General features: G+C 39.1%; 1 protein-coding gene across 6 annotated transcripts in view; it reads right to left on the minus strand.

Annotated features, from left to right (window-relative positions):
• The window catches only part of btc (betacellulin), a 58200-nt gene that overhangs the window by 4969 nt on the left and 39643 nt on the right, over nucleotides 1-13588 (minus strand). For 2 of the 6 annotated variants that reach the window (XM_008113082.3, XM_008113084.3), the window contains exons 3-4: nucleotides 8323-8440; nucleotides 1365-1511 (exon numbers count right to left, since the gene is read on the minus strand). In XM_008113082.3, coding sequence (XP_008111289.2) covers nucleotides 1365-1511; nucleotides 8323-8440 — 265 coding nt within the window. Of the gene's footprint in view, nucleotides 1-1364; nucleotides 1512-3063; nucleotides 6676-8322; nucleotides 8441-13588 lie in introns of those variants that run through there. The other 4 variants (XM_062958078.1, XM_062958077.1, XM_062958075.1 and 1 more) reach the window with 4 other exon arrangements.

Below are 13588 nucleotides of genomic sequence, written 5' to 3' on the forward strand. Positions count from 1 at the left end.
AGAATAAGGTGGGAAACCTGGATTTTCAAGAGAACATATTAAAACGACGTAGGCAGCTTAGGACCTTATCACATTGGGATATAATCTGTTTATATCAGCATGCATCCCATAGATTTTTAGGAGTGAATGCATACTGTATTGAGAAAGGATGCATACTCTCCTCATCACACCTGATTCTTATGATTCCTATGATTTTTAAATACTGCGCTTTGACTCATTATGAGCACCATGGAAGGCTGGCTCCTCCCAATTCATTCAAAACACCCCCTACATCACTCTATGACCTTTGAAAAAGTATAATTGCTGATGGGATGCATATAGATTTTCCAATCACACACAAAACAGACTTCTTCAATGGAAGAATCCGTAGTATTTCAAAAAACAGGATTAGAATTCTGTCTGCAAATAATCAGTTTCGACAACACCTTGCAAACGGATTCCAACAGAATATTGACGGCAGTGGCTAGAAAAAAAATTCGGGAGGGGTTTTGAAAATTTCAGGGGGAGGGGTTGAACCCTAACACACACACACACACACACACACACCCGGTTACAGACCTGTCAATATCTGCTTGAGATAGTGCCTGGAGGGACTCTTAATGTTTTGCGTCTCATAGACTTAGCATGGGGATTTGGTTAACCAGTTAAAATTCATGAGTAAACCAGGGGTTTTTTTAACCTGAAAAATTTCGGGGGAGGATTGAACCCCCCCCCCTCCGGCTACAAGCCTGATTGACGGGATGGGACAAACATCATGTGATGGGTTCCATCTGAAATAATTCTCAAACAGTCTCAGAAACAGAGTATTTCCTAGTGTGATAAGGTCCTTAGTGAAACAGAAACTGAAGCCTTGATATTGGATCAAATGCCCATGAAACCCAGAATTCTGGTGCTACAGTAATCAATCAGATGTCTATGGAAGCAATTGTATTTATTTATTTCGATTGCACGAACTGAAGTAAGACAAAGGCATGTAGGCTCTTCAGATGCAGTTGGGGAAAGGGATCATAACTTATTTTTTTCCATCTTTGTTTCTGGTCTTATTCAATTCACAAGGGGAGTTGTGAAGGGAAGAGAGTCTTTTGTCTGAATAATGAAGGATCTTCTTCTGCTCTTGGAATGGATCTCTCCCCCAACTCTATCCTCACATATGTACATACATAGACACAATTAAAAGTTTCACATTGGGATGAAGTTTGGCTTGGACAGGTGACATCAAAGATTGAACAACTAATATATCTTTGTTTTAAAAAATGCATAGTGATATTTGAAGCATTACGGATTGTCTACTTATAAACTCCAGAAGTCAGGTAGAAACTATAAGCTAACAAACTCCCTGTGCTTTCAGGGGACATAATACTTACTGAGTGCAAATGCATATGCAAACAACCAGGATGATTAGTATCACCATGATGGCTATCAAGGAAACCACCATGATTTCACCCTGTTCGCTTCTCTGATAAAACAAGTCCAACCTGTCACATCTTGCACCAGTATAACCGTTCTCACATCTGAAAAGTAAAGATGAGAGATGTTACATAATGACCCGGTGTATACTCCTCACTTACTAAAACAGATGTCTTCTAGTTGGCCCCTATACCAAGCAAATACTTAGCCTAGAGAGAGAAATTGCTGAATGTACAATCCTGTTGCTCCCTCATTTAAAAGAGGAATAAATCAAGATCATATTCCTTCCTCCTTGCTTTCCTGGGAACTCAATAATAATAACAACAACAAAACAACAACAACTTTATTTTTCTGTCCTGCCTCCATCTCCCTGAAGGGACCCGGGGTGGCTATCAGAGGGCAAAGCCCGAGAACAGTAAAACAAAGTAAATAGATAAAACAGCATATTCAAATAAGTAAACACAATAAAATCAGTCTTTGATACATATACATTAGCAGTAAAAACAAATATAAAACACAAAATGATGAGATAAAAAGACTCCTAATTTGGAGAACGGAGCAACACAGGAGGGCAATGAAAGCTAAAGTGTTTGATGTGTTAAAAAGTGCCTTTGGGGCAAAGAAGACAAAGTACAACCGTTCTCAACACTGGAGTGAGGTAGGACATCCAGTTGAATCTAGGAAAGGGTGGAATAAAGTGCGAAATATGGTGCATTCATTTTGGTGGAATTTGGAACATGGGGACTAGGTTATTCAAAAGTGCACCGGAAGAGCCAAGTTTTTAATTCTTTTTTAAAGGATGTAAGGGTGGGTGCTTGCCTGATCTCCCTGGGAAAGGAGTTCCAGATCTGGGGGGCCACAACTGAGAAGGCCCCCCAGAGACGAACTGAGATGAGCTTGTGAAGGAGGTGGGAGCCAGAGAAGGGCCTTCCCAGCTGATCGAAGAGATCGTGCAGGTTCATAGTAGGAAACACGGTCACAAGGGTAGGTGGGTCCCAAACCGTTTAGGGCTTATAGGTAAGAACCTGCACCTTGAACTGGAACCGGAAAATAATTGGCAGCCAGTGGAGCTCCTTGAACAGGGGAGTTGTCCGCTCCCTGTAATTCGCTCACGTTAGCAGTCTGGCTGCCGAACGTTGAACCAATTGTAGCTTCTGGGTCACCTTCAAGGAGAACCCCACATAGAGTGCGTTGTAATAGTCCAGACTAGAGGTGTCTGGGGCATGGACCACCAAGGCCAAGACTTCACAAGGTACGGTCACAGCCGACGCACAAGTTTTAATTGTGCAAAGGCCCTCCTGACCACCGCCGACACCAGAGCATCAAGTGTCAGCGTCGAATCCAGGAGCACCCCCAGACTGCGGACCTGTGTCCCCGTCAAGCTCAGGTTGCCACCTTATACCCTGATCAGCAGAGCCGGCCCTAGGTAATTCTGGGGGGTAGGCAAACCAAATCTTTGCGCCCCCCCCCGAATTTGGCACACCCCCCCCCCCACACACACACAAACCAATACCTGAGAGCTGGGGCGGTGGGGACCATCACTCGCCAAATGGCTGAACAAGGAAGGCCAGGCTCCAGGAAGGCCTAGCTCTTCTAGGGAGACCTCGCGAGGTCTCCCTAGAAGAGCTAGGCCTTCCTGGAGCCTGGCCTTCCTCGTTCAACCATTTGGCGAGCGATGGTCCCCGGCGGCGGCACCTGGACAAACACTGGCGCTGAATTTACACAGGGGCGCTGTCGAGGCCTCAACAGCGCCCCCCTTTGACGTGCACCCAACGCAGTGGCTTAATCCGCTTCCACGTTGGACTAGCCCTGCCGATCAGACGTACAACTGACCTGGAGGACCTCTGTCTTGTCAGGATTAAGCTTCAGCTTGTTTGCCCTCATCCAGTCCATCACAGCGGCCAGGCACTACTTTGTCAGGTTATGTCAGAGGAAGTGAAGGGTGCCGTCTTTTTTTTTTAATTATTTTTATTGAGGTTTATATAAAAGCAAACAAAACAGTAAATGGACATTGAAATAAAACCCCAAACCACTTATGCATATATAGTAAACATTCTGCACATTTTTTTCCTTACATTGAAAGTGGGGGAACATAAGTGGTATAGGAAAGTAGGAAAGGAAAAGAGAAGAAGAAGAAAAAAGGATATATATATATATATATATATATAAAGTTATCAACTTCCGATCCTTTGCATCGGGGTTTGAAAAAGAAAAGAGAAAAATGTCCTAGAAAGATACCTTTCTTTTCGTTAAAGCAAAACCTCCACCCATATAGTCATATTGTTCTTATTATTGGTAATCTAAGTTTCTTCTTGTTTTATTTAAGATATTCTTTCAATAGAGTCCAGTCTGCTGATTTTTTTGGTAGTCCCTGGTTTCTTTTAAGGTGTTGTGTTAGGTAGTCCATATTCATAATATCTAATATTTTCAAAAACCAATCCTCTATCTGGGGTGCTTCTTTCAATTTCCACTTTTTAGCATAGATCATCCTGGCCGCGGTCACCAAGTAATTAAATAATATGTCTTTAGTTAGGTCCATTTCAAAGTCTGGCATTCCTAAAAGGAAGTATTCTGGTTTCATTTGGAATTTTATTCCTAAAATTTCTTGGATTTTCCCGTGGATTTTTGACCAGAACTTTTTTGCAGTTTTACACGTCCACCACATGTGGAAGAAGGATCCCTCCTGGGATTCACACTTCCAACATTTATTTTGTAAGCTTTTATACCATCTAGCCAACTTTTGTGGTGTGAGGTACCAGCGGTACATCATTTTGTACCAGTTCTCTTTTAATTCATAAGCATATGTATATTTTTGCCTTTTATTCCAGTTTCTCTCCCAGTCCTCCATTTTTATCGGGTGACCTATGTTAGAGGCCCATTTGGTCATGCAATCTTTTACCATTTCTGTTTCCGTTGCCCATTCCAATAATATTTTGTATATTCTTGCTATTTCCTTCTTTTCTAAATTAATTATCTTATCCCAAGGGGAATCTTTCTCCATGAAACCCATTAGTTTATCTTTGTTGAAATATTCTTTGAGCTGTCTAAATTGGAACCAGGATACATTCTTAAATAATTTGTTTATTTCTTCTTGGTTTTTTAAAGTGTAATTGCCGTTGACTTTTTGTAAGACATCTTTATACGTTGGCCATTTTTCCCATGCTAACTCTCTTCTTTGTATTGCTTCCAAGGGTGATACCCATAATGGTGTTTTCTGGTAGAGTCTGTTTTTATATTTTTCCCACGTTTTAATAAGGGCTGACCTTATAAAATGGTTACCAAAGTTCTTTTCGATTCTTTTTCTATCGTACTACAGGTACGAATGCCAACCTCCTCTAAGATCAAATCCCTCTAGTGACAGAATCTTTGTCTTTTTTAGGTTAGACCAATCCTTGATCCATAGCAACATAGAAGCTTCGTAATATAATTTTAAATCTGGTAAGCCAAATCCTCCTCTTTTCTTCTCATCTATTAAATTTAAGAATTTTATTCTTGGTTTTTTGCCTTGCCAAATAAATTTGGCAAGGTCTCTATTCCAATTCTTAAATATTTGCGTGCTTCTTAATATTGGGATTGTTTGAAAAAGGAATAACATTTTGGGAAGTATATTCATTTTAGTAGTTGCTATTCTGCCCATTAATGATAAGTTTAGGTGCTTCCAATTTTCCATTTCCTTTTTTATCTCTTTCCATTTTGTCTCATAATTGTTTTTCAGAAGTTGGGCATTCTTTGCTGTTAAGGTTATCCCTAAGTATTTAATTTTATTCGTGACCTGTAAGCCTGTTATTTCCTTTATTTTGTCTTGTCCTTTTTTGGAGACATTCTTAGTCAGAATCATAGTCTTTGTTTTATTTATCTTTAGGCCTGAGACCTTTCCATAGTCTTCTATTTTTGTCATCCATCTCTGTATGATCTCTTGCGGGTTTTCTATAATGCAAATCAAATCGTCCACAAAAGCACGGACTTTGAATTCTTCTTTTCTAATCCTTGTTCCCAGCAATGTTTTATCCTCTCTTATATTGTTCAAAAGAGTCTCTAGACATAATATAAATAACAAGGGTGATAGGGGGCATCCCTGTCTGGTCCCCTTGTTAATTTTGAAATTTCTTGTCTCTTTTCCATTAATTATTATCTTAGCCTCTTGATGGTCATATATAGACTTTATTGCATTTGAAAAGAAATGGCCCATGTCCAATTCCTTAATTAAGAGCATCATGTAGTCCCAGTTGACGCTGTCAAAGGCCTTTTCCGCATCTAAGGCCATCAGGGCGCATTCCTTTTGAATGTTCTTCTCGTAGTATTCAATAATGTCGACAATTATTCTGACATTGTCTTTTAGGTCTCTCTTCGGTAAGAATCCTGTCTGGTCTTCCCTAATCCAGTCATTCAAGAAAATTTTAGACGATCCGCCAGTATGTTTGCAAAGAGTTTATAGTCTATGTTTAGTAGTGAAATTGGTCTAAAATTTCTTACATCCATTATGTCTGAATTGTCTTTGGGGATCATTGTAATTTTCGCCATCTTCCATGAGTCCGGAATTTTTTGGTCAGTCAGGGCCTGATTCATCAATCTCTTTAAGTAAGGTATTAGTTCCTCCTCATAAACTTTATAGAATTTTGCCGTAAAACCGTCCGGGCCTGGAGCTTTGGTTAAATCTGTTTTCTTAATAGCGTTTCTAATTTCTTGTTCCGTTATCTCCTTATTTAGTTCCTCTCTGAATTTGTCTGATATTTTGGGTAGTTTTTGTAAATTTAAGAATTGTTGTATGTCTTCCTTCTTGATCTGATCTCTGGCATAAAGTTTTTTGTAGAATTTGTTGAATTGGGTACAAATGTCTTCGTCTGTTGTGTAGATCTTATCTCCTGAGACCAATTTAATGATTTGTTGGCTTTGTCTCTTTTTCTTTATCTTTCTTGCGAGCCATTTGCCCGGTTTGTTAGCATTCTCGAAGTGGTATTGTCTGATGAATTTGAGTTCTTTTGATGTTTGTTCTGTTTCCAGGAGTGTCCTTTGTTTGTGAAGTTTTTCCAGATCTGATTTGCTTTTTCCATCCTTTGGGGTTTTTTTCAGGGAATCTTCGGCCTTTTTAATTTCGTTTGTTATTTTGTTCATTTCTTCATTCCTTTTTTTATTTCTTATTGCATTTTGTTGAATGAAGTGTCCTCTCAGTACCGCTTTGGCCGCATCCCATATCGTCTGTAGTGGGATTTCAGGAATGTCATTTATAGCGAAGGATGCCATCTTTTTTTGGCAACAACAAAGCTGCCTCTGGGGTTGAGAAGGGCAGGATATAAATATAAATATGGTAAAAAAAAATAACTACATTTAGATTTACTACAGAAATTGTTAAACTGCTCCTCTTTTTAACATTTAAGAATATTTCCATTCAGTGAGTCCTCTTAAGAACCCACTGAATTGAGAGGCAATTCAGAAAACATTTCATTAGCCTTTTATGACTAGTAAAGGTAAAGGTTTCCCCCGACATTAAGTCAAGTCATGTCTGACTCAGGGGGTTGATGCTCATCTCCATTTCTAAGCCAAAGAGCCGGCGTTGTCCGTACACACCTCCAAGGTCATGTGGCCAGCATGACTGCATGGAGCGCCGTTACCTTCCCTCCGGCTATTGATTTACTCACATTGGCATGTTTTCGAACTGCTAGGTTGGCAGAAGCTGGAGCTAACAGCGGGCGCTCACTCCGCTCCCGGGATTTGAACCTGGGACCTTTTGGTCTGCAAGTTCAGCAGCTCAGTGCTTTAACACACTTCGCCACCGGGGCTCCTAGCCTTTTATGACTACCAAATAAGAAATGCTGATCTGTTTCTGTTGTTTTAGTACCTTTTTTCTCTTTACTTGGACATTGTGTGTGTGTATGTGTGTGTGTTATATATACACACGCACACACAAATACACACACACATATATAATATATGTAGATAGATTATCTTTGGGTTTTTAAATTATTGTTTAAAATAGTGTACCATAAATTTTAATTATAAACTTCTTTAAAGCTTCTTTAAACCCTCAAAGTTTCCACATGAGTATTTCACCATGCCTTTCAAAATATATTGTGATGATATCTCCCTCCAGAGAGATTACCGAAGATGTACAACTGAACTGACAAATGTTGGAAGTGTGGGAAAGAAAAAGGTACATTTTACCACATGTGGTAGTCATGCAACAAAGTAAATAACTATTGGAAACAGATTCATGTACCGGTATATCTCGAAAAGATGTTAAACACAAATTTCAAAATGACACCACAAATGTACCTTTTGAACAATGTCCAATGAAGAACTAGAAAGAAAATTTGGAAAAATTTTGTTTTACATTATAGTGGCAATTCGAATATTATATGCCTGATATTGGAAAACCTCAGAGATACTTCCCTTAGAAGAATGGGAAAAATACATTACAGATTTGCTGATAATGGATATAATAACTGTACTCTTAAGAGGAGAACCTTTAGAGAACTTGTTAAAGAATGGCAATCAATGATTCAACATTTCAATATAAAATTAATCTAAAAATGTACATGGGGAACCTATAAGACTGTAGACAAGGAGGAAACGGATATTAATTTGGAGCCTATGATACCTTTAAATGTATTATTTAAATCGAAGACTGTGACTCCTTAAAGAAAAGATATTATCTGAGAAATGATTATGGAAGACTAATAGCTGGAAAGTATTTCACTGTATGCAACAAACACTCACAAATGTATGTCTATTTTAATAAATAAATATTTTCATACTTTGGAAGAAGCCCCAGAACCCAATTATTATTATTTATTTATTTTTTTAAAAACTGATTCAGCTAGCCAATATGCTAGTAGCCAAACAGTTCTAGAATCTATCTTGCCAGAAGTCAGCTACTAGTAAATGCAATATTTTGAATGCTTTGAATTTTCCACATACAAGCATGATGGTTTCTCTTCTACCGCAATGTAACGACATCTCCCCTTGAAACAGTAGTACTTATATTCCTCAGGACACATAGAAAAATGTCCCCCTTTTCGCCACTCTGTGGTGCCATCTAGAGATTTTAAAAAGACAAAAATGTTATGTTTTTCATTATAGAAGCAACTATGCATTCAAGAAACTTCAAACCAACTATGCTGCTGTGTTCATTTCAAACCCAGTTTTTCCCATTTCCGCTAAACCATTGCTTCTAGATCATAATGCTGTATATGACTTTGAGCATTCATTCACATGCTGTACAAGGTGGAGGGGGAAAAATAGCACCAAATTCATTGTTCCTAGCCTAAATAACCTGAAGGCACCTGATCCTGTCTGATTTTGGAAGTTAAGCAGGTTTGCTTCTGGTTTGTAGTTGGATAGAAAACTACCAGTGAATGCCAGGTAGTATGGGCTACATTTCAATGAAAGGAATTGGCAAAACTACTTCTGAGCAGTTCCTTCCTTGAGAAAACTCTATGAAATTCACTGGGTTGCTATAAGTTCACAGGCAATTTGAGGGGCACATACATACATTTCCATTAACAAGTATAGAAATTCACTACTTATTTTAGGACTACAATATCAGCATTTGGAAGAGCCCATAAGTAGCAGTGGCATTTTCACTTTTTCTTTTGCTCTGTGATATTAAGCCAGAATAAATAATCACAACAAAAAGAAGCCACTGTTCTCAGCCTTCCTAAACCTATTAGAAAACCCACCCCTGCCAAATAATAGAGAGAAATTGTTTCCTACTACTGGAAAAGGGAAATTTACCGGTTCAGAATCCTAGCTGAAAGTTTTCAGAAAAGAAATACAGTAGAGTCTCACTTATCCAACACTCACGTATCCAACGTTCTGGATTATCCAACGCATTTTTGTAGTCAATGTTTTCAATGCATTGTGATATTTTGGTGCTAAATTCGTAAATACAGTAATTACTACATAATATTAATGTGTAATGAACTACTTTTTCTGTCAAATTTGTTGTATAACATGATGTTTTGGTGCTTAATTTGTAAAATCATAATCTATTTTGATGTTTAATAGGCATTTTCCTAATCTCTCCTTATTATCCAACATATTTGCTTATCCAACGTTCTGCCAGCCCGTTTATGTTGGATAAGTGAGACTCTACTGTACTTCATTTTATAAACAGGATTTCATCATGAAATGTTTCTGCTATTAACCATGTGTTCTGAATTCAGGAACAGCAACTGAGGCTCCTTCTACACTGCCATACAAAACCCAGATTATCTGCTTTGAATTAGATTGTATGGCAGTGTAGACTCGTGTAACCCAATTAAAAGTAGATAATATTTTATAATCTGGATTATATGGCAGTGTAGAAGGGGCCTTAGGAAATGGAATGCAAGCTTTGGTTTGGAAGATTCTGGAGCTCCAGAACAAACGTTTGGCACACAGGATTACGAGGGTTGAATGAAAAGTAATGCCTCCACCTTCGTAACTCCTCAACAGATTTCAGTACTGGTATGTGGCAGGTACTGGCTTGTTCAGTAGACTCTCCTCTACAGTTCCATTTGGCAGGAAGCCTTAGCATTGAATGGTTGTGTTGTTAAAGTGCGTATGGAACCCTGCGCAGACGGTTGGTCAATGCGACTTAAGCAACGTGAAGTCATTGAATTCTTGACAGCAGAAGGTGTTACCCCAAAGGAAATTTATCAGAGAATGCAAGCTGTTTATGGTGATTGTGTTGATGTGAGTACTGTGCGTTGTTGGGCAAGTAAGTTTAAAGATATTGAAGTGGGAACATCTGACTTTGTGACAAACAAAGAATTGGATGTCCTGTGACAGCAACCACGGGGTTTCACAAGCAAAAGGTTGACAGATTGATTCAACTATTGTCATATCACTCAGAGAGAAACTTCAAGCATAATCAGCATTTCACAAGAATGTGTGGATCATATTATTGCTTTGCTTGGATATCGGAAGATCTGTGCACAATGGGTACTGTGCGACGCTGGTTGCAGAAACAGAGTGTCGACTTCTTCCATGATGGCTTCAGAAAACTTGTTCATTGTTGGCAGAAATGTATCCAATTGTCTGGTGATTATGTGGAAAAGTGAATAGTGGTAGTTAAAGAGCACATTCTAAGAATTATTTCTGCAATTGATTTATTAAAACATTCCCATCCAAACCCAAGTAATGAAGGTGGAGGCATTACTTTTCATTCAACCCTTGTATTTAGGCACAAACTGGCTAGTCTTTTTCTACCTGAAAAAATGGGAATGCTATGTACTCTTAGATAAAGGAGGGGTCAATGGCCTTTTCTACACTGCCATATAATCCAGATTATTGAAGCAGATAATCCACATTATCTGATTTAAACTTAATTATATGGAAGAATAGAAGAAACTATAGCCTAGTGCTCCTCAATCTTTCTAATATGAGACAGACAAATTCTTTTTCCTAATATGTCAGGAATTGATAGTATTTGTGCTCCTCAGCTGCAATTCATTCTACTTTTCATGGAAACCTGCATTTAATGAATACAGCTGGGGGACTCATCATCTTCAGAGTGGGAGTTCTGCATGCAAGGAAGATGTCAATGATGGCACATTAAGCCTGGGCAAAAGGAGAGGTCATTCTTCAAATAGCTTCATTGATCAGCTTCCTCTGCACTTCCTCTGCCTTGGGCAATGCTAGGGACTGGCAAGTAGAGGTGTGTGCAGTATTTGTTCCATTTGGGTATTCGTTTCAGACCATCCATTCAGATGGCATGAAACAAAAGAGACCATTTTTGGATGAAACAAAAGGTGAAACCAAAGAGAAAGTTGCCCGGTTTCCATTTCTTTGTTTGGTTTTCGAGCCATGTGGCTTTCCTCATGCGGCCCAGGGAGTTCTTCTGCATGTGTCAGAGGAGGAGAAGGTGATGTTTGGGGCTTTTGGCCAAACAGAGGCCAAGGAAACTGTGAAGTTGCCAGCGTATTTAATGGGGTGGCTGCCCCCAAAACACCCATTGTGGGCGTATCCTTTGCCGGTGCTGGCTGGCTGCCAGGCATGCTGCTGCTCGCTCAGCTCACTCAGTCTCTCTGTGCTAGCGTGCTTGCTTGCTTGCTGCCTTGTTGCCTTGCCACTTTTGCCTTGCCTTCCTTCCTTACCTTGCTGCTAGGTGAAAGAGATTTTTTTGTATTTTATTTTTTCCCAAGCTTGGCTGCTTAGCTTCTATTGTTATTCTTTCTTTGAAAGGAAGGAGGCTGGAATTATTGAAGGGGAGGGTGGGTTTGGCTGGGGAGCTCACGTGGGGCTTCGGGGGTGGGGAAAAGACTGGGATCTCTGTAGCTTCTATTTGCTGTACTGTAATATTTTTAAATCTTTAAATCTTTTATTCTTAATTATTTATTTAAACCCCCCTTCCCCCTCCCCGGGTAGTATTAGTTTTTTTTAAAGAACAAATATTTTTCAAAGGAAAGAAATTGTTGGGCTCCTACTTTCTCTGTCTAAAAAACTTTTTAAAAGTTGGTGAGCTAAAAGGGATCTATATGCCCTCTATGTATAGCTATTTTCACCCCTCTAGCCCTAAAACTGAGGAGAGGGCGAGCCTAGGAAGCCTTCCCATTGCCGTCAATAGTCCAAAAAATTTTGTTCTTTCAGATGCAGGACGAAACTCCCTTTCAGATGGGTGCCCCGTTTTCAGAAGCGGCAAACAAAAACGAAAATGGGGCAAAATGAATGAACCAAAACAAAACTGATAGTGATTCCATACAAATGCACAAGACTACTGGCAAGTTCTTAGAATCAGAATTTAAAGTTCAAAGATCCATTTGATCTCTGGTTGTATAATTTATTGGGCCTTAAAGAGATGAAGGAATAGCATACACCTTCTAACCTTTTCGATTATATCATATCTGAGCAAGATATCAGTTCAACAGCCAATCACAAGATCCTCCCCTTGCACATCTATGAGATACTGACAGTGAGTGCCCAATTCATACATTATGCCATCTTTGTAGTGTGAGAACAATGGCACATCCACTCTTCTACCATTCAGATTTTTCAGAAAGCTGGTTTAACTTGCAATAAACTACTGTATATACTCATGTCTACAAATGTTTATCAAAAAATCAATCCCAAAAACCTTTGTTACTTTATCTAAAGGTCAATATGATACTGCATCTTAACTCTTATCAAAAAAGAATCATCTCCTTCTCTAAGCAGAGAGGCAAACGGCAATAGCTTAGTCCATCCTGGAAGAATGGCCTGAAGCAGCTGGACATCTGAGTTGGCACTGGCACCTTCCTCTTACCATGGAATGATGATTTATCGACAATCATATCAAAATCCATACTTCTGCCTCCCAAACATGCCCTCAACTTATACATAGGTCAACTAATACAACAATCAATTTAAAATATTTCATTTCTAACTGGCAAAATATATTCAGATTGAGATATTTTATTCAGCACTAGCTGTGCCCGGCCACGTGTTGCTGTGGCGAAGTATGGTGGTATGGGAAATAAAGTATTGAGGTATTGGTGGTAGTTAAGGTAAAGGGTAAAGGTTTTCCCCTGACGGAGCTTAGCCTTCTAACTGGCAGCAATTGGATAAAAACAATTCTTCCTCTCCCTCTAATTAGGACTTTATTTTTCTTTTCTTTTTGTTGTATGAACGTAGAGGCACGGATGAGGAGTTGTGCTGCCAAGTTCAGTGTTTCTGGGATGTGTAGTTTTGTTGTTTTGTCCTAGGCCGAAATTTCATTACCCTTTTATATATATAGACTCTTGCTTATACTTCCTTAATTAAAGAACTTGATGGCAGCGGTAAACTCAAGCAAAGTACCAGCTGCATTTAGTATTTATGAAGGCGATAATACCTGAAAACTGAACTAAGAAGTCTTGAATGCTCTGTATCATAGTCTTTGGAAATCCAACAGCACATGAAAACAGAAAACCAATCTCTTGAATTCCAGAAACTATCATCACAGGGGTTAAAAGTTAATGCTGTTACAAAAGAATAATTAGCTGTACAGATAGGGTTACTAGACTGGGTAATAAATGACACTTTGTGAAGAATGCACAGCCAGAACCAGGGCAGATTAAGATCTCAACAAAGGAATCTCTGAAAACATACTTTTGCATAGCCAACAGGCTGTCACAAGACTTAAAGAAGGCATGAGCACTGGCCATTTGGGAACCCCTCAAAGAACAACTTAAGGTAGTGAGTGGGTGGCTCTTTCACTAGAAGCCACTATTTAAAGCATGCTGGT

This window comes from Anolis carolinensis, chromosome 6 (genome assembly GCF_035594765.1).
Source record: "Anolis carolinensis isolate JA03-04 chromosome 6, rAnoCar3.1.pri, whole genome shotgun sequence".
Taxonomy (NCBI): domain Eukaryota; kingdom Metazoa; phylum Chordata; class Lepidosauria; order Squamata; family Dactyloidae; genus Anolis; species Anolis carolinensis.